Source organism: Meles meles, chromosome 5, assembly GCF_922984935.1.
Source record: "Meles meles chromosome 5, mMelMel3.1 paternal haplotype, whole genome shotgun sequence".
Classification (NCBI taxonomy): Eukaryota; Metazoa; Chordata; class Mammalia; order Carnivora; family Mustelidae; genus Meles; species Meles meles.
The window spans coordinates 73,198,129-73,218,810 of NC_060070.1; the positions used below are offsets into that span (position 1 = coordinate 73,198,129).

Consider the following 20,682-nt stretch of genomic DNA (forward strand, 5'->3'; position numbering starts at 1 on the left):
AACAGAATTTCAGAGATATATACACTCTCATGTTTACTGCAGCATTATTTACAGTAGTCAAGATCTGGAAACAACTTAATGTCCCTCAAAGATGAAAGGATTAAAAAAAGAAAAAGGTATGGTATATATAAATGGAGCATTATTCAGCCTCGACAAAGAAGAATATCCTGCCATTTTCAACAGCATGGATGGACCTTGGCCACATTATGCAAGGTGAAATAAGTCAGACAAAGAAAGCCAGCTACTGCATGATACCATCTATACGTGAAATCTGAAAAAAATCAAACCCATAAAGAACAGGTAGTAAAATGGTGGTTTACCAGGGGATGGATGGTGGGGCATAAAACTGCTGTTGTTTAAGGGTTCACACTTGCAAGTAGTAAATAATAAGTAGTAAATAAGCTATAGTGCTCTAATACACAGTATAAGGAATATAGACAATATTGTATATATTGTGTAATAGAATAAATATTGCTACAGTGGCAATCATATTGTAATATATAGGTATATCAAAGTTACATGTGTATACCTTAGATTTACACAATGTTATATGTCCAAGATATCCAGTTAAAAAGTATCTAAGATGAAGTTGTGCAAAAACAATGAATACTGTTTTGCTGAAAAAATAAATAAATTAATTAAAATTAAAAAATACAAAAAAAGTATCTAAGATGAAGACACTGTGTTAAGTCTATTAGGAATATACTATTATAATTTTTAAAAATCACTTTGTTTTACAACTTATATACTATTTTCAATACTTTTGGTTTAAGTACTCTTTGGTCATTTCTGTGTTGTGAAGTTGTTTGATGCTATTCTGAGATATATAATAAATCAGTCTAAAAATTAAATGGCATTTTCACAAACAGAACATAATCAATGACTCACTCTGTACCCTATAATTGTATTTTTAATGGTACCTATAAATACATTGATACCAGAATAAAAATGTGAGGGGGAGATGACAATGGAATTTAGAATATTCATAGATGGTTTTGGTAAATTTTGTACAATGCCTCATGTCTCTGGATACTTTGATTTTGAGCACAACTTATAAATACATTATAAATAGCTACTCCATAGGCCTATGCTATTTTCCTGCTCATCCGACTCAAGGTTCTACTTCTCAAGGTTTTCCTAAAAATGGCTGGATTTTTCTCCTAGCAATTTGGTCTTCAATGTCTGCTAACTTGATTCAAGTTGGGTGGCCATTAAAGGACTGGCCTTAGCAGCAGCTGTGATTTTCCCTAAGGAATAACAGCTAAGCATACTCGATAGCAGGGGTGTGAGAAAAAGCTAACACAATATTTTCTGTAAATACCTATTTCACTTGATAGTAGAACTGTTGCATATACTTTTAATTTCTTTTGTAAATTAATTATTATTATTATTTTTTAAAATGAGAGTAGTTGACATGCACTGTTACATTAGATTCAGGTGAACACCATAGTAGTTCAACAAGTTTATACATTATACTATATTCACTACAAGTGTAGCCGCCATCTTTCCCCATACTTCCTTATTAAAATATAATTTTAATTTCTTTATGTGAATTTCATATATGCTATAGTTCAATTTTTAAGATCCCACATAATCTAGAAGTCATTTTTTCTTAGAATGAAGAATACAGGATTAAATTTACCATAAATTAACATCATCTTAAAAATATCAAAAGCAGTTACAGGATACAAAATCAATGTACAGAAATCTGCTGCATTTCTGTACACCAGTAATGAAATGGCAGAAAGAGAAATCAAGGAATCAATCCCATTTACAATTGTACACAAAATCAGAAGATACCTAGGAATAAACCTAACCAAAGAGGTAAAAGATCTGTACACTGAACACTATCAAAACACTTATTAAAGAAATGGAAGATGATACAAAGAATGGAAAAACATTCCATGCTCATGGAATGGGAGAACAAATATTGCTAAATATAGCAATAAATATAGCAAAAAATAAATTGCTAAATATATTAAAAAATAGATATCCTGCCTAAAACAATGTATACATTTAATGCAGTCCCAGTCAAAATGCCACCAGCATCATTCACAGAGCTAGAACAAGTAATCCTTACATTTTTATGGAACACAAAAGACCCCAAAGAACCAAAGCCATCTTAAAAAAAGAAAAGCAAAACTGGAAGCATCACAATTCTGGACCCCAAGTTGTATTATAAAGCTGTAATCATCAAGACAGTATGGTACTGGCACAAAAATAGACACATTGACCTGTGTCTATGTTCTTCAGAACAGAATAGGAAACAGAATAGGAAACCCAGAAATGGACCCACAACTATATGGTCTACTCATCTTCAACAAAACAGGAAAAAAATATCCATGGAAAAAAGCCAGTCTCTTCATCAAATGGTGTTGGGGAAACTGGACAGCAACATGCAGAAAAATGAAATTGGACCACTTTCTCACACCATACACAAAAATAAATTCAAAATGGTGAAAGGCCTAAATTGAGACATGAAACCATCAAAATCTTAGAGCAAGACACAGAGAGCAATCTCTTTGACATTGGCCATAGCAACTTCTCACTAGATATGTCTCCAGAGGCAAGGGAAACAAAAGAACTACAGGGACCTCATCAAAATATAAATAGCTTCTGGGGCACCTGGGTGGCTCAGTGGGTTAAAGCCTCTGTCTTCGGCTCAGGTCATGGTCCCAGGGTCCTGGGATCGAACCCCACATTGGGCTCTCTGCTCCGTGGGGAGCCTGCTTCTTCCTCTCTCTCTGCCTGCCTCTCTGTCTAGTTGTGATTTCTCTCTGTCAAATAAATAAAATATTAAAAAAAAAAGATATAAATAGCTTCTGCACAGCGAAGGAAACAATCGACAAAACTGAAAGGCAACCTATGGAATAGGAGAAGATATTTGCAAATGATATATCTGATAAAGGGTTAGATCCAAAATCTATAAAGAACTTATCAAATTCAACACCCCCCAAAATAACCCAGTTAAGAAATGAGCAGAAGAAATGAATAGTCATTTTTCCAAAGAAGACATCCAGATAGCTAACAGACACCTGAAAGGATTCTAAATACACTCAGCATCAGATAAATACAAATCAAAACTACAATGATATATCACCTCACAACAGTCGGAATGGTTAAAATCAACAACACTGGAAACAACAAATATTGGCGAGGATGCAGAGAAAGGGGAATCATCTTACCCTGTTGGTGGGAATGCAAGCTGGTAAAGACACTCTGGAAAACAGTATGGACTTTTCTCAAAAAGTTAAAAATACAAGGCTCTACTACTAGGTATTTACCCAAAGGATACAAAAATACTGATTCAAAGGGACACATGCACCCCAATGTTCATAGCAGCATTATCAACAAGAGCTAAATTATAGAAAGAGCCTAAATGTCCATTAAGTGATGAATGAATAAAGAAGATGTGGTGTATATACAATGGAACATTGTTCAGACATAAAAAAATGAAATCTTGCCATTTGCTACAAAGTGGATGGAACTAGAGGATATTACGCTAAGTGAAATAAGTCAGTCAGAGAAAGACAAATACCATATGATTTCACTCATATGTGGAATTTAAGAAATGAAATAGATGACCATAGGGGGAAGAAAAGAGAGAGATGCAAACCATAAAACAGACTCTTAGCTACAGAGAACAAACTGAGGGTTGCTGGAGGGTAAGTGAATGGGGTTGGGAGGTAGGAATGGGTTAAATGGGTGACAGGCATTAATAGAGGGCACTTTTTGTGATGAGCACTGGATGTTTTATGTGATGGATCACTAAATTCTACTTCTGAAAGTGATATTATAGTATATGTTAACTAACTGGAATTAAAGTAAAAACTAAAAAACAAAACAAAACAAAACAAAAACAATATAAATTTTTAACTGGCATTTTTAAGTGAAATATATGACCCAAACTATAACATATAAATTTAAAAAGAAAAAATGTATTTCTTTGTAGTGGTATACTTTCCATGAACAAACCTAGAGAAAACTAAAATAATGATTTATCATGAATTTTCTCTTCTTGAGGGTTTACTACCTTTGCACAGATGAGCTATCAAATATATGAAAAATTATGAAAATAGATATGTTTCTTATATTTTTTATGCTGAAGAACATTAAAAACCCTAATCATTTCTATATGTACCTCACGGTAAGTGGTATAAAAATGGGTGATAGTTTAAGAATGTTTTTATACCATATTCTCCTACGTGTTCTTATTCCACAGATCCCCAATTTACCACAATAAAATGAGTGGAAAGATCTCCTCAACTCTATTGAGGGAATTATGGGAAGATAGAAAAAGAGGTCACACAGCCCTAACATGAGCCAACCACAGATACAACTACCACGAGCACTACTGCCAAAGTAGCTACCATGTGTGAGCCTCCCAGGCCTCCGCAGGGCACTGGGTACTCCCCATGGCTAGATCCTTTAATCCCCACAGAAAATCATGACCTTTTATGTAAATGAGGAAACTGAATCTCCATGAGGCCAACTGTCCTGTCCAGGGTTACATAGCTAGAAACTGTAGATCCTAGATGATGTCTTTGAATGGGAGAATTTCTGAAGCTTCCTGTGATTTTACACAAGTAAACCTACAATGTTCAAAGGCACTTCTATACCTGTTGGAAATTTCGCTTTAAAAAAAATTCCAATTTATAGGTGATAGTCATCAATGCTTATTGTTCTAGAGAGCGATTTATGGATTTTATTTGTTGCTTTTTAATAAAAGGTGAAAGGTTTACTCAATCTGAAGAGAGACCGGAGTACGAGAGTGATTTGTTTTTAATTTAACAAGCTGTCATTTTTAAAGTACAAAAGGCTGGCACTCATCTTCCAAACCTATGAGAAGAAAGGTGCATTTGTTATTGAAATAGGTCTCCTACCTGGCCTTTGGGTGCTTAGAGCAGGGACAATAGCAAGACACTACAGTGGTTTCTATAATTTTGCAGCTCCTAGGTCCCAACGGAATGACTGGAAGAACCCCTTCTTACATAATGAAGCGGGCAGAAGTGAACTGTGGATATCATAACCTGACCTACGTACAGATTATGGCAGCAGGTGAAGTCGAGGATGACATAAAATGCTCAGGAGCAGACACGGACTCACCTTCCACTGGACTCTGCACAGAAAGCTTTCCTTTGCATATTATGTTACTGCTAATACGAAGCATTAGTAAATTATATGCAGTGTCAAATAAGACAGCTAAGGAGGGAGTGACAGGAGAAATGAACTGATTAACATGGGTGAGGCCCTACAATAGCCAATTTTGTGAAAGGAAATGTGGAAATAGCATTCTGTGAATAGTCCTAAGGTGAAGGTCAATCATTCAACAATTACAAATGCCACTGCGTAGAAATATGGGCAGAATTTGACACCTGTTATGAAACGCAAGAATGTAAAGTTCACATATGAAAGCATAACAGATGAACACCTACAAACAGGTGCCAAAGCAGTAATAGGGACAGATAAATTCATTTTAAGAAAACGATTACCATGAGATACACAATAAGGATAAATGGGGCTTACCTAATTTCTAAGGTCTTCTCTCCTATTGTGGGCATAAGTTTGTTTTACTCATCTTCATTGCACATGTAAACAAAAATGTGTGCATCATTTAAAAAACAACCCTTTGATAAGGCAGCAATTTTCAAAGGATGGACTCTACTTGTACAAAGAAATATTTTAGGAGCTGCAGACTCTGTGTACAGGCTCTGCTTCTATGATACATGTATCCACCTCATTTCCTTCCCTCCAATCCCCAATCAAGAACTCATCAGCTGCTTTGAGGTGCAATGCATCAATTCTGTCAGGGGCGTCAGTAGTTCAGGACTTACGCTGACAGTTCTTTGCATCAACGGCGTCTCCAAAATACCCTTCAGCGCAGAGCTCACAGAAGCGGCCTGTTGTACCTGGCTTACATATCAGACAGGAGCCAGACAAGCTGTCACAGCTGCCAGGGATGGAGAAGTCAAGGTTGTCATTGCATTGGCATGGCTGACATGATCCTCCAGGTACAGAAGGTTGTCCAAAATAGCCTTCTGCACACCTACAGGGAAAAATTTCATCAGTGAGTATCTGGGAGGAACTCACAAAACCCACTGGGGGCAATGTTTATATATTTTTCACGCTACCCTCTCCCAGGATGATAAGCTTTCCTTTTAAGTGCTCCTTCTCTCGAATGCAAGGTGATTAAAAAATGTTTTTCAATAACTGCAGTGCAGATACAAGATGAAATCCTGCCAGCCCCACTAGTAATTAGATTTCAGCCAGGAAAAAAAAAAAAAAAAATCTTGTCACTGGCACCGAAGACGAGACCAAAGCATAATAAGAAATCTGCTGTTGGCACTCGGGAGGAATCCAGGTCCATGTTGGAAAGCCTTTGTAGTGCAACCCATCACATGTATCTACTCTAATTGGTTGTTTTCTGTACAAATATGTAAGGTTCACATTTTTTGTTGTTGTTGTAACAAAAGCTTGTTATGAGGAAACAGACTTGCAAGGAAATTCAGCAGCGAGAACTCAGAATTTATTAAATAGAAAATTGTGACTCAAAAGTCTCATTATTATTCACATGGGGGCTGTGGGTATTTCTGGGTTAATAATAGGTTTGTATATATTTGCCTTTCCATAAAGAGGCAGATTTTCACTGAAGAGCCTTTCCCAAGAAGCAGGTATGCCGGCATCTTGGGATAACAGGCTGTAAGGTGATGCTTAATTGTGCCCACAACTTGTATTAGCAAACTCTAGGTCTCTCTCTCTCTCTTTTTTTAAGGACAAAATACTATTTTACATATTATTGGAAAAAAAGTTTGTTTATTACAAGGCATAGCAGAGATGATTTTTAGAATTGTATTAAATTTCCCTTTATCCATATGTTGTTTCAAAATGCTACTTAATGTCACAGATGCACAGATACAGGGTTTCAGGAGGCATCTATTTATATTCTGCTCTGTCTTCTCTTTCAGTTACATTTGTTCACACTTCATATTAAACCACACTTGCCAAAGGAGAAACAAAACAGGGCCTTTCTAGTCTTACAGTCGGGCTGGCCCTGTCATCTGTGCCACCTTTGCAAAATAAAAGTCTTTTGCGGCAAAGATCAAAATTGAAGGGGAACAAAAACAATGTGGGAGAATATCATTTCAATAGTACACTACTTTTATGCTCATCCACTTGCAGATATATAAGCCACTGTGTAGAGAAATGCTCTCTACCATTCAAAATAGAAATTATTTAAATCCATTACATCATGTGAGGGTATTTTAATAACATCACAATTATGGGCCAAAGTCATTAATGACTCTGCATTTTCTAGAACATTTATAAGTGCCATAATAATCGGTTTTTTTTTAGAGGATTAACCTTTTACCACCATTTTTTAAAAATGAGATTACTAGTTTTAACTATATTCACAAAATATTGTATAAATTGTAAAAGTCACAGTATAAACATTGTTTGGAAGAATACATCACCCACAAATATGTTTGCTTATTAATTATCTACTGTAAAATATGAACTAACATTGTAGTGCATATAATTTCCCCACAATCTCTTCAGAAGTGGTATTCCATAAAGATAATAGGAAGACACTTTTGAATTTTAACCCAATTCTGCTTGCCTTACTTGATATGCAGAGCTTATGATCACATCCACATATACTCGCATCTCATTTTGTTTACCATTAAGAGACAGACTTTGCTCCACTGGAATAACGATATACAATGATCATTATCGCAGCCAACGAAAACCCATTATTTTCAGCTCACTTTCCTCAAAATGACTTACTGCCCTCAGGAGACATGGCACTATATAGTAAGATCTGGGAATTTTTCTCAACCCAGATACCAATTAGTAAGCCCCCAATTCTCCCACAATAAAAAGGAACCCTTTGTTCATGAGAAAATAATAGCAATCAAGTAGATTAATGGAAGAAGCTTCTTTTCTTTTTTGTTGTAGAACATGTAAGAAAGCATATTGAATATACATGATAGATAATTCATATGCTGCTCTATAAAAAGTGTGTACTCGGGTTCTATTACTGGTATGTATATGTATGTGTGTTTCCATACATAGCATAGTAGTTTTAGAGACATAAAAATGTGTCAGTAGAAATTAAAAAGTAATTCTAGGGTCAGAGAATATAATACTGGTAATCATATAATTTTTGTTAATACATGTTTTATAGTCTGATCAAGTTGGAGTCACTTAATTAAAATTAGTGTGAATGACAACCCTTTAAACCTTGCCAGCCTCTCAGTTTTTCACTCTACAAAAACTATTTGTAATTTGAAATCTCAGGGTCTCTCACTTTCATACGCAAGGCAGAATGAGGACAATTCCTAGCAGAGTTTATTGGGTTCCTTGCTACAGATGGACATACATTGACATACTTTGACAATACAAAGTCACTGTTTCTTTCCACATACGCTGACTTTTTTCATACCAAACTGCAATATTTTAGAAAGAGAACCTTTAATGTAGATGAGATTCTAGATGCCACATGCCGTTCTGTAATATGGTTCTTTCTGTTGATGACTTAGGAATATTAGACAGAGAGAGATGACAGAGGGAGAGGGAAGATAGCAGAAGTGAAGAGAAATGGCAGTGAGAAATGCAGAGCAACACTGGCAAGATTTCTTTTCCTCCTCTGCATCATTTTTTTCAAGACCTTTTGGCTAACATATGTGGCCTACAGTCTCAGTCAGTATCTATAGACTAACACAGTACTTCAGTATCTATGAGCATACTAGAAAAGCTCTCGCTCTTTTCCTCTCCTGCCCTTCCTCAAATACCTACAGAACATTTCATCACACTAATATAAATAAGGCACAGTCTTGATGCTGCAGTCCATGGAGAAGAAAGACGTACTTTTAGGGTTGAATTGGAAAACTTGAGCAGGGTGAGTCTCACGAGGAGAGCTGGAAGAGCTCCTAGTCAGAGGGAACAGTATTGGTGAAGTCACAGAGGAGGGTTGGCTGGAGTGGTTAAGCAACAGGGACGTATTCTTACTACTTCCCCTGTGACTGAATCAGTTAAAGACTGGGTGGGCTTGCCTGCTTATGTGGTTCCTTTCTGCAAATTAGGAGAAGAAAAGGGTCCTCTTCAAGCATATGCAGAAAAACAAAGAGATAGTGGTCATACTGAGCAGCCGGGACACAAGCTCCTAAATTCCCCTCGGCTGAGTACTTTTGTGCATTATACAAACTGCACAACCACATAGAAGCAGACTTTGAAACCTTACTTGGAGTCACAATATTGCTAATGGTATTACTAAGTATGACTGTCTTGCTTTTTCTATTTCTGCGACTATACACTCCACATCTGAGACTCAAGGGCTCAAGGAGACTCAGGCATGAGTAGAAATTCTCAGCAGTATCATGGTAATATGGCAATTAGACTCAATTCAAAGTCAGGAATTTATGAAGCAGAGAATATCTAAATAGGATTTTCGAATTGAAACTTAAAAAGCAATAAGAAATATTTCTGACCTAGAATATGAATCATACGGATAAAACTACAGGTGAATTTTCCAAATTACAAGCAATTAGGTTCCAATACCTTCTGCACTCTCAGTGGCCATTGTGAAATGAGTCTTGACTTTGACCTCTCTCTCCTTACATGAGGAGCTGTTAAAAATTTGCCAGCTAGGGAGGGGACAGGGCTTTGGGGGTCCCTGTACCTCATTAAGTTTCATGTGGTCCAATATATCCTACTGGGTCAACTTGCCACAGTCTTTTTCCTTAAGATTTATTTATTTATTTTTGGGTGCGGGGGGTGGGAGGAGGTGGGAGAGAGAATCTCAGACTCCCCACTGAGCTCAGAGCCCACCCATATGGGGCTTGATCCCACAACCCTGAGATCATGACCTGATCTCAGCTGATCTGAGCTGAGACCAAGTGTCAGATGCTCAACTGATTGTGCCACCCAAGCGCCCTGCCACAGTCTTTTTAAGTGTCTCTCCATTAAGTATGATATATTGCTGAGTATTATATACATGATATATACTTTCAGAATAAGATTCTGGAAGTAGCTTAGTGACGAGTAGAGCAAATGTGACCAGCATTTAGCTCACTTTTTCTCCATGGTCTTTTAAATTTTTCCTGATGCTCCAACACTCATCCCTTTTCAACCTTCAAGGTATTTTCTTTGTTTTTCTATCTTTTCTCCTCCTTGACAATGCTTGACAATGACAGATGTCCAGAATCTTAGCAAAGTGCCATGATGAATACCTCATTCCCTCATTCTCTCTCTGTTTCTCTTTTATTTAAAATATTCCCCAGAGGAAAGCAGCAATATCTGAAAGTATGGGTGCTTTGGCCCCAAGCAAAAGTTTCTGAAAAGTGTAACTAGTGTTGTACATTATAGACTATCAGTCAGTATCTTAAATGAATTAAAAAAAAAAAAGCAGAATCAGATACTATAAGTACAGAGAACACAATGGTAGTTGCCCACAGGGGTGGGGGCTGGAGGTTGAAGGGAAAGGAAGATACAGGCATCCAGTTATGGAATGAATAAGTCACAGGGGTGAAAGGCACAGCATAGGGAATATAGTCAATGGTACTCTGATAGCACTGTATGGTGACGGATGGGAGCTACACTTGTGGTGAGCATAGGATAACCAATAGAGTTGTTGAATCATTATGTTGTACACCTGAAACTAATGTAACATTGTGAGTCAACTAAAAAAAAATTAGTAATATTTTGTCATATCTTGTTTTGCCATCCTCTTTATCATGATTGTTTCTATTCCCTCATTTCTAGCAGCAAGACCATCTTGTGCTACATGACTGAGTGAAAAGATCTGACAAGGATGAAAGCAGAAAGTCCAGGAATCTTCTGGACTTTGGGCTTCAGAAGTCACAATTTCTATGAATTTGGCCCCTCTTGCTGCAATTCATCCCCAACAGAAAAATGGGATGAAGTTAGAAAAGGCAGATGGAGAAGGGATGAGAGTACAGTGTTGGTGGGTGCCAGGGGACTAAAGGCAGCAGAATGAGTCCCACACCCCTACTAGTGGTATGGAAGTAGTGCAGAGTTATTCAACCTGAAGGGAAAGGCAGTTGGGAGGACCAGAAAAAGGAAGAGGTTGGCAGAAACATCCTTGGGTGTTTGGACCACCATCTGTCCATTGCCCCCCACAACACACAGACACACACACACAGAGCCACGCACTCACACAATCTCACAGCCACACATACACTTACAGAGCCATATACCCACACTCACACAGAGCCACACACATAGTCACACAGACACACACACTCACAGAAACAGATAGTCACTGAGACAAATCACACACTCAGCCAAACACACTCATAGTGGTACACACACTCACAGCAACACACAGACACACTCATAGCCACAGACACATACACACAGAGCTACACACACTCACAGTCACATAAACTCTCATAGACACACAAACAGTACCATACACATAATCACTCACTTACTCACTCACTCAAGTATTCAAATTTCTTGGTTCTAACTAAGCTTGTTAGAATTTGGTTCAAGCCTGAGAGATGGGGAGGGAAGAAAAAAAAATTTTAATTGAGATATAACTGATATATAACATTGAGTGAATTTAAAGTATACCTGACTGAAATTATGTTTCTAAGCTCTCACAGCTCCCACATATAGAGATTTGGTCTCAAAATAGAAATTAAATTGAGATAAAGAATATAAAGTTATAATTCCTGTCCACCACCTGAGTTCTTTATATATATATAGATGGTCACACAAGAATAGAAAATGCTGAGTTATAGCATAATGTGTAGAGTGGTCCAATCACTACGTTGTATACCTAAATCTAATGTAACACTGGGTGTCAGCTCCACTTCAAGAAAAGAAAAGAAAATGCTGAGTTAAAGAAATTAAACAGATGTCTTCTATCCAGGACATGTCAGAACTTTTAACATGCTAATAGATACTTCATATACTTATGCGATCGCAGAACTCTATTTCAAAAACATCTACAGTTTGGGAAACACTGCTCTACTTTTCCAATGCTGATTTTATGTAGATGATGTGCACAAACTGATTACACCAATCACTTGCAGAATAGTTTTGATTACAAGATTTTCAATGCAACCAGGCTCCTCTTCTTCCTCTGAGCTGTACTTGCCTCGCCTTCCACCTCAGCCTGCACATCCTCAAAAATGTCTCCCCTAATATTTTGAATTCCTCTAATCATGGACTTCTGAGCTCATATAAATACACAGAAATGATAAACCCTAAATATTCCTGGAAAACCCTATTCCAAATTCTGGCTAGAAAAAAAAAACATAATATTCCATCTTCCATATAGTAATAATTTAAGATGATTTTTGACTGAAAAACTTGAACTGGAGAGAAGATACGCCATTTAGAAACAGCATATGTCCATTTCCATTTTTTTTAAGCCACTTAATAAAGATTTTAAATAGAAAATCATGCTCACTGTCAGGTATTTCTTTCTTCAGCAACTTTGATTATTCAGATTAGAATTGCCTCTGGAATACCTTCCACCGTTCTCGTTCACTTTAGCGATGTGAGCTGCTTGAAGGTAAGGACAATACAAGGCATCTGTTTTTATCCTACATCAAGCCCCATGCCTGGTACATGATAGTTGCTAAACTGATGTTTTGTTAAATAAAATGCAGAACATTCAGCTCTACCTGGTTCAAAAAGGATTGTCTACCATATACAGAAAATACAGAGCATGAAGCATAAATACATCAGACACTATGCTCACCTAGATAAGTGGGATTTAATGGCATTGTGTGATAGAGCAGCTATCATTTTCCAGTTGCTTAAAAAAAAAAAAAAAAAGACTGCCTGTAGTGAGCCAGGGGGTTAGGCATTTGATGTAAGTCTGTTTCAGCAATGATGTGTCCTACGATTATAGTAAGTAATATACAAGTAATATACACGTGCCCTCCAGGTTTTTTTTTTCTTTTCTTATTAATACAAAGACCTCCAGTTCCTCAGTTGCATATAAATCCTCCCTGTTTCAGTTCTATTCTTCCTTTACTCATTTACAGATGTTGCCATGCTCACAAACAGCTCTTGTTACGCTGGGAACCATCCCTGGCACCTCGTCCACAGATGGTTAGCTATTGGCTAAACTCTATTCTCTCCTCTGGTGATTGGGTCCTGCTTCATTAACTTTATGCACCCTGGCTGAACTAGGGTGACAAGAGGACAGGAAAGGAGAGGCAGCAATAGCCTTCTGTAGTGTCTGCCTTGGTGATAATCAGTAAAAGCAGGTCAGGTCACTTCCTCTGCTTTCCACATCCCCCAGTAATGGCAGCAAAAGGGGATGATTGCCAGGGCTAAAACTGGAGAGATGTTGGTGTACTCGTCAATGATACCATGGGAGAATTTTGTACCATTTTTATACTGGGACCAATACAGAAGAACCTTTCCTTCAAAAATAGTTCAGGGGACGCCTGGGTGGCTCAGCTGGTTAAGCGGCTGCTTTCGGCTCAGGTCATGATCCCAGTGTCCTGGGATCGAGTCCCATATCGGGCTCCTTGCTCAGCAGGGAGCCTGCTTCTCTCTCTGTCTCTGCCTGCCACTCTGTCTGCCTGTGCTCACTCTCTCTGACAAATAAATAAATAAAATATTAAAAAAAAATAGTTCAGGGAAAAAAACACACACACAAATTACATAAAATAATATTCCTGGTTCCACTGCAAAACAACCTAGTAAAATCAACAGGAATTAAAATACAGGCTTAGAATTAATTAGAAGAGGCTAGACATTGTGATAATAAATCACATTTTATTTCTATTTTCAGATACATTTAAGGTAAATTATGGACCGCTTGCTGAACTATGAACTACACATTTAAGCCACATTTTAAGAACAAAAAACTAATTATGAAAAATAAATGGTGCCAACATGGACAGTGAGATAAATCTTAAAGTGCATGACTTTCCACTTGAGCAGTACTTTCTAGAAAGATTGTAGGTTAATGCTTAACCTTTAAGATTAAAACATTCATCAAACACTCTCTGAGTGAATGGAGATTTATAGAGCAATTTCTAGAGAATAAATAAACTATAAAAATGAAATGCATGTGTTTGACAAGTACAGTGAGAAACTTTATTTCACCTCGCCGAGTGTGGCGGCATTTCTGAAATAGTGCGAAGGATGATAATGCCTGTGGTTTTATACCTCCCAAGGTAGAAATCCTCGTGAAAGACGGTGAAGTCCATGCTTACCTCTCACAGCGTGGTCCTGAGTACCCGACGGGACAAGCATCACAGATCATTCCGAGACTTCGGTCTAAATGGCATGTTGGGCTAAAGCTGTGTCGATATTGTTGGGGAACAACAGAGACAAGGAATAAGCATATACACAAAGTCATTAGCAGCGTATTTTCATCTCTGCGTCTCCAGGACTGCTGTGACAAAGGGTACACAGGCTGGCCATTCTTGTCTCACAGATGGAGATGAGGGCCTGGCCAATCGAGGATGAAATGACATTGTTATTTCTGCAGACGGGAATACAGCCCAGTGGAGAGCAGGAGCCTTGTGGCATGTTATTAACTGACTTTTGACTGTTCTGGGTCTGTGATCATCAGGAACAAGTGGCACTATAGAGTCGCTTTGTACGGATTGCCCAGGCCTGGCAAGACACGGCATCGTACAATTTCTTGCTAGCCAAAATCCTTCTGAATTTGAAGCAGCTCAGAAAAATCTGTTAGAGATTTTGAAAAACTCAGTATGTGATCTTGGAAGTAGTGGTGGTAGTGGTGGTTGTGATGGGGCTCCGACTTTCAGTCCTGGTGCTGTGTGTGTGGAGGTGTGTGTGGGTGCGTGGGTACGTGTGCAAGCATGCGTGCATATGTGTAAGAGGCTGCCCGTGTGGACCCAGGGGGATGCTATTTAGGCAGGTGAAATCCTTCCAAAAGTTTTCAGAAGAGACAAAGCATGCAGATTTTGCTTAAAAATGCAATCAACTAAGCCATCCCCCAAAACCTTGCCATCACACGTCTTCTGGTGTTCCGAAGTTGGTCACTCTCTTTGTACATATTTCCAGTTTGGGTCTGAAGACCAAATTAAGATCCAGCAGAGTGATTACAGAATTATATGCCAGCCTTCAAAAACATGTATGAGCCTAGACATCCTTCTTTGCCTTGTGAGAGGCACCCCTCATGCGTGAACTCCTACCCCAAGATTGACATGCTCGCTCTCTGAAAGGCCATCAACCCTTCTGAAATTCTGTGAGTTCTGCTGCTCTACCATTTAAAAATAAAATGCCCCCCCCATTAATTTCTCTCCCATTATGTTTCCCCTAAATAGACTTACTTTTCTGTTTTATAGGACAGGACAATTCAATAGAGGCTTGCTTGATAGCTAAATGAATTAATGAGCGAACAACAAATTAAAGCGAGTAGGATCTTGTTCTGCTCCTGACACTTGAATCCCTTTGGAATACTTCCTTGACTTTTGTGCAGGTCAGATCACAGGTACGATTTCTGAATATTACTCCTCTGGAGTAATTCAGAGCAGTGCTGCAAAGATTTAATAATTACTTTTTTTTTTTTTGATAGTAGCAAGCTATTAGAACCAAGGACTTCTATCAATTAAAACATTTCAACTTAGTGGAAAAGTCAAAATGAATCTGTTGAGGTAATGCTGGGGGGAAGCCTGGGTTGGGCTACCTTGAATTACAAATATCACCCAGATAAAAGAACGCCATGTTAAGGGGTTGGGGAGGCTGCCACGAGCAGCAGAACCAAGTCAACCAGCCTGTGCTCAGGGACAAGAGGGCCATCTTTTGGAGAGCAGCCTGGTACCTGCCCCCAAAAGGACCTCCCCAGGAGTGATTTTCTTGGCAGGTGAATGACTGGACAGGAGAAAACAAGGCCCATGTAAAAATGGAAATAGATTTTTTTTCCCTCCTCACCTTGTGATTTGCTATTGTTTCCAGACATAAAAGAGAAGACTGGATTTTGACAAATCTCTGGAATACATGTATGTCTTATTTTAAAATTGGCATTCTATAACTGTCTCATTGTCTAGGGACAAAATGACTCTAACTAAAAGCCCCGGGTCTCTCACTCATATGGGACTCCAGCGATTGAAAGAAAACCATACCAATTATTTTTTAAAATCCTAAATCAGTTTACCATAAGTCATGTCAAAGGAGCTTGACAGGGTTTCTGACACTTTAAAACTGTAAAATAGATTTCAAATTCTTAAATATACTCGTGTCAGTTAAAACCAACAGAAGTAAAGTAAAATGCACCTACTGACAAAAATCAGTAATTTTTCAGGAAAAAAAAATAAGGAATAACAATATACTGGATTTGACTAGCTCTTTACATTTTCAGAGGACTTTTACAAATACTTTTATCAAATTTGCACAAAAATCTTATAAGCAGTTTGGGGCAGGCATCATTTGTCTTGCCCAAGGTCATAGCTAATATCCAAGAGCCTTTAGCATGGAATCTAGGACTTCTCATTTCTAATTTGACATTCTCCTTTCCCTGTAACCAGCCAGCATTCATTCTACTGGTAAGAATTAAATAAGTTTAAACTTTTGGCAATACGTCACTTGACATGATGCATTTAAATAAAACATCCTCATAAATTATGTATTTGTGATTCAATATTCTTTAAACAACATAAACTAAAGGTCTACTCCCTTGCCGCTATAATTACAGTTACTAGTATAGGGAAGAGGTCATTCAACAACAAAAATAAGAAGAGAATGGGAATTAAATATGTACAATAGAAAATATCTACAGAATTTATTTTGGCAAATGTAGCAAGCAACTTGACACTGATTTTGGCTAAAATATGAAGCTAACTATTCTGTGACAGAAAGAGGGAACTATAAGATCATCGTTGGCTTCCAGTAATTCCAAGATTATGTCACTTAACTCTAGTTGGCTAGCTCTCCATCAGAAGAGAGCTTGTATTCTGCTTCCTGAATTATCCACTTCATGCCACAGAAGACACATGGGATCCAAGAACAGCAGGCATTTTCCACAAATAGGAGGAGGATGAGAAGTTACTGGTCGACTACCTAATAAGGATCTGCACATGGAAATAGTTCTTTTTAATGGCTGAACATAGATTCTTAGATTTATAATGATCCATTTATAAGTATGTAATCTGTGTATATTTATGTGTATATATATATGAATATATATGCAAATATATATATTATAACATGAAGGTGTTTGTGCTAACACATGTGGATATATACATAAAAATACAACTGGCCTTGTTCCAAAAAGGATTTAATTCTACCTGTCAAAATATGTACATTAAGATAAAATGGTACTTTAAGGCTCAAGGGAAAAAACACTTAAAAATTAGATAAAATCAAGGGTATATTTAAAGCACAAAATGTATACATATCATAAGGTATGTTCTTTTGAAAGTGGCAGTCAACATATGGCTTTGAGCATTCTCACAGCTAATGCAAAAGGGAACTGCACCGCCTCTTGGGAACTGTGATGTGATATGAAATAACCACCCCTTTTGCCACCAGCACGAAATTTCCAGCACTATAAGATGAGGGTCATAAAATCAGGGCATGTTCTAAGTTTGTGAATACGATAGGGGAGCAGGACTCCTGCTAACCAACTGCAACCTGGAACATTCGGGTCAGGGAAAGAGAACCCAGAAGGAAGAAGGTGTTGTGTGTCTGAGGGAGGTGCAGGGAGGGGAGTGAGAATGACCAGTCACAGCTGCCCAAGGAGCAGAGGACGGAGAGGGAAGGGAGAAAAACGAAGGGAAAACGCCTTCACTTGGTGACTGCTGTTTGGGCCCCATGAAATTCTGAAGAGTCTCTGTAAGATTTTCTTCTTTCAGGTCAATAATCTCTATCTTTATTCTCAGGAGAACCATTGAGCAAACACATGTATTTCTTTAATTACCTTTAATAATTTTACTCCGTATTCATACATCATAATCATATATCATAATTCATTTCATATCAGATGATATGAAATCTGATTTAATGTCCATCCCTGAATTTTGTCATTAGAACTGTGTTATTTTCTATGTCTTTGGATGCTCTTTGTCCTCTAAACTTGAGTTTCTCATTCGGCAAAATGAAAGAATATGATCGACCTAGTAAAGCCTTTCACTCTGATCAAATGTGAAAGCAAAAAGCACGTCACAAAGTGCCACGATAAACTGTAGCTGCCATTTAATAACACTTTAGATTGTTTTTGGCAAAGTATGTTGATTTGTTTCCATTTTAAGGTATTTTATTACTTGTTAATTAAGCCTGCATTATCTCATCATGCCTAATCCCTTACATTTGTGTTAGCCTAACTGTTGCCAAACCCTGGGATCGTTTCCTGTGATGAATATTTGCAGTGGTCTAACATGAAGTTGTGTTCATTTTTCTTTTCTTTCCTTTTGTTTTCTTGCTTCTCTTCAATGTCTCTGTAATTGTTTTTATTTCTATAGCCCCCTTGGAAGAAGTACGGAGAGGTGAATCAGAATATATGGGTTCTAATACTGGTTCTGCCACAAGCAAGCTGTAATGATCATGGTCAAGGCATTTAATTTCTCTGGAGTTTAGCTCTCCCTTTTGGTATGATGGACTGGTAAAATACATCATAATTGCTCATGGAGACATACAACAATGTGTACAAAAGTGCTCTGAAACATCGAACACACCCAAAGATTTCTAAAGAATGTTGCTGAGTATTTTCTTAAATTTACCTTCTGTCTTGGAACAGTTCTATTTCTCTATTAAGAGTACTAATTACATGGTGCACCTGAGTGGCTCAGTAGTTAAGCGTCTGCCTTCTGCTCAGGTCAGGATCCCAAGGTACTGGGATCCAGCTGCGCATGGGGCTCCCTGCTCAGTGGGGGGGGGTGGAGGGGGGCTGCTTGTCCTTCTCCCACTCCCCCTGCTTTGTTCCCTCTCTCACCATGCCTCTCTCTGTTAAATAAATAAATAAAAATCTTTTTTTAAAAAAGTACTAATTACAACAGCAATAATTCGAAGTCAGTTCTAGGAGTGTTCCATTCTCTTAAAAATTGAAATTCTAGCATTCCTGACGCACACAAAGAAGTGGTGTTCAAAACGGTATTAGTAAATAGGCCACTATTGAGGGCCTACACTCTGTCCAGTCTTGTGGAAAGAATATCTTGAATTTTATTATACAAATGATTTCAGTGATATTATCTACTCAAACACATTCTAAGTGTTCAAGGGCGGACATTCACGTGTCTCTTTCATATTATATTTAATTTATAAGTTATACGATACTAGAAATTAATGAGTATAAAACATTTGAAATATTTGCATATTTATTTGCTTCTCTAGAGATAAATTTCACTACCTAGTTACAATCTATAACTAAAATATATACATCACCAAGATGAGAGGTGTAAGCAAACAGTGGACACTGTGAATAGTTGATGAAGTTGATATATATGTATAATTTAAATATTATATGCTTGTCTGTATTCATATATCATAATAATTATACCAATTTATCTTTATCTCCCTACATATTTGATTTATTTAGCAATATTATCTAAGAAATTTGCAGCCAAAATGCTTGTGATCTGTAAGATTTATGATCAGGGATTAAATAGATAAATCACCAAAGCAAAACGATCACTAAGCCTTATACTTCTAGATGAAGGTTGCAGCAACCTTTAGCTGATTTTTTTTTAATAACCTGCGAAAATTTGAATCCCATCTTCTGGATTATTTGTGAATATTCAATTTATTCCTCAGAGTTTTCAACTCAGATTATAATAGTAATGACTTTTTGAAAAAAATTTTTTTAAATGGAGAGTTTCCCTGTCTCATTATTTAGTGATTTCAAAATAAAACATTTCAGGTCATTAGATTACAGAGGATTTTTCTAATCACAATTACACAGCTAAACAATCTTATTGTTTTGTGTTGTTTTAAATTTAAAAGTCTTTACAACTTTAAACCCAAAAGTAGCATTTTTAAACTAAGTGGATTATCACTGTCTCCTCTTTCTTTCTGGGGAAAAAAAAGCTATATTTGAAGCTGGAATTTAAAACTGGTTGCCACTCTATTTTCCATTCTAAAGATAAAATTATTATTTAATAATTATTTAATATAAGTGAGACATCTCAAAAATTGCAGGATCTTTAAATACTTGGTGTCACAGATGTTACAGAGTTATTTTTTTTTTTTAAATCAAGAGCTACATAATTATACAAAATTGGAATATATATACTTTAGGAAATACCATCCTTGGAACTGGACCCAATCCCTTTGTTGATGCTGGATGGTGATGCTGATGTCCTCTTTCCTTTCACAATTAGACACATTCCTTTCACAATTAGACACACAATTAGAGCACATTATTAAAATTAAAGTAGAAGCACAGCAAGCAGAGAAGGATGGGCCATGAATGCCTATAATTACCCAAGCAAAGTTCTCTAATGGTCCCTCTGCATTTATAGTAATGTTGGCCAGACTTGAGGATAAGTCCATTAGATGTACATATCCTATCAATTACATAATTCTCCAAATGTATTATGCTAGGATTGACACTGTACAATCAATGGCAGCTCTGCTGGATTGATAGCTCTGCTGGTGACTATGACATTTTGCCTGAGAAGAAAGGAGTGCAAAAGAAATGAGAGGCCAAATGCGGTCCCTCTGTTTTACCCAGTGAAAGTGAGTGTTGAACACTGAGTTTTGAGTATATTGGATGGTTCTGGAGAA

The 20,682-nt window shown here is 37.3% G+C and overlaps 1 protein-coding gene across 2 annotated transcripts in view; it reads right to left on the bottom strand.

Annotated features, from left to right (window-relative positions):
- LAMA2 (laminin subunit alpha 2) overlaps positions 1–20,682 on the bottom strand; it is a 661,080-nt gene that overhangs the window by 248,706 nt on the left and 391,692 nt on the right. For both annotated transcript variants that reach the window (XM_046006188.1, XM_046006187.1), the window contains exons 18-19: positions 14,208–14,294; positions 5,835–6,046 (exon numbers count right to left, since the gene is read on the bottom strand). In XM_046006188.1, the coding sequence (XP_045862144.1) occupies positions 5,835–6,046; positions 14,208–14,294 (299 nt within the window). The remainder of the gene's footprint in view (positions 1–5,834; positions 6,047–14,207; positions 14,295–20,682) is intronic.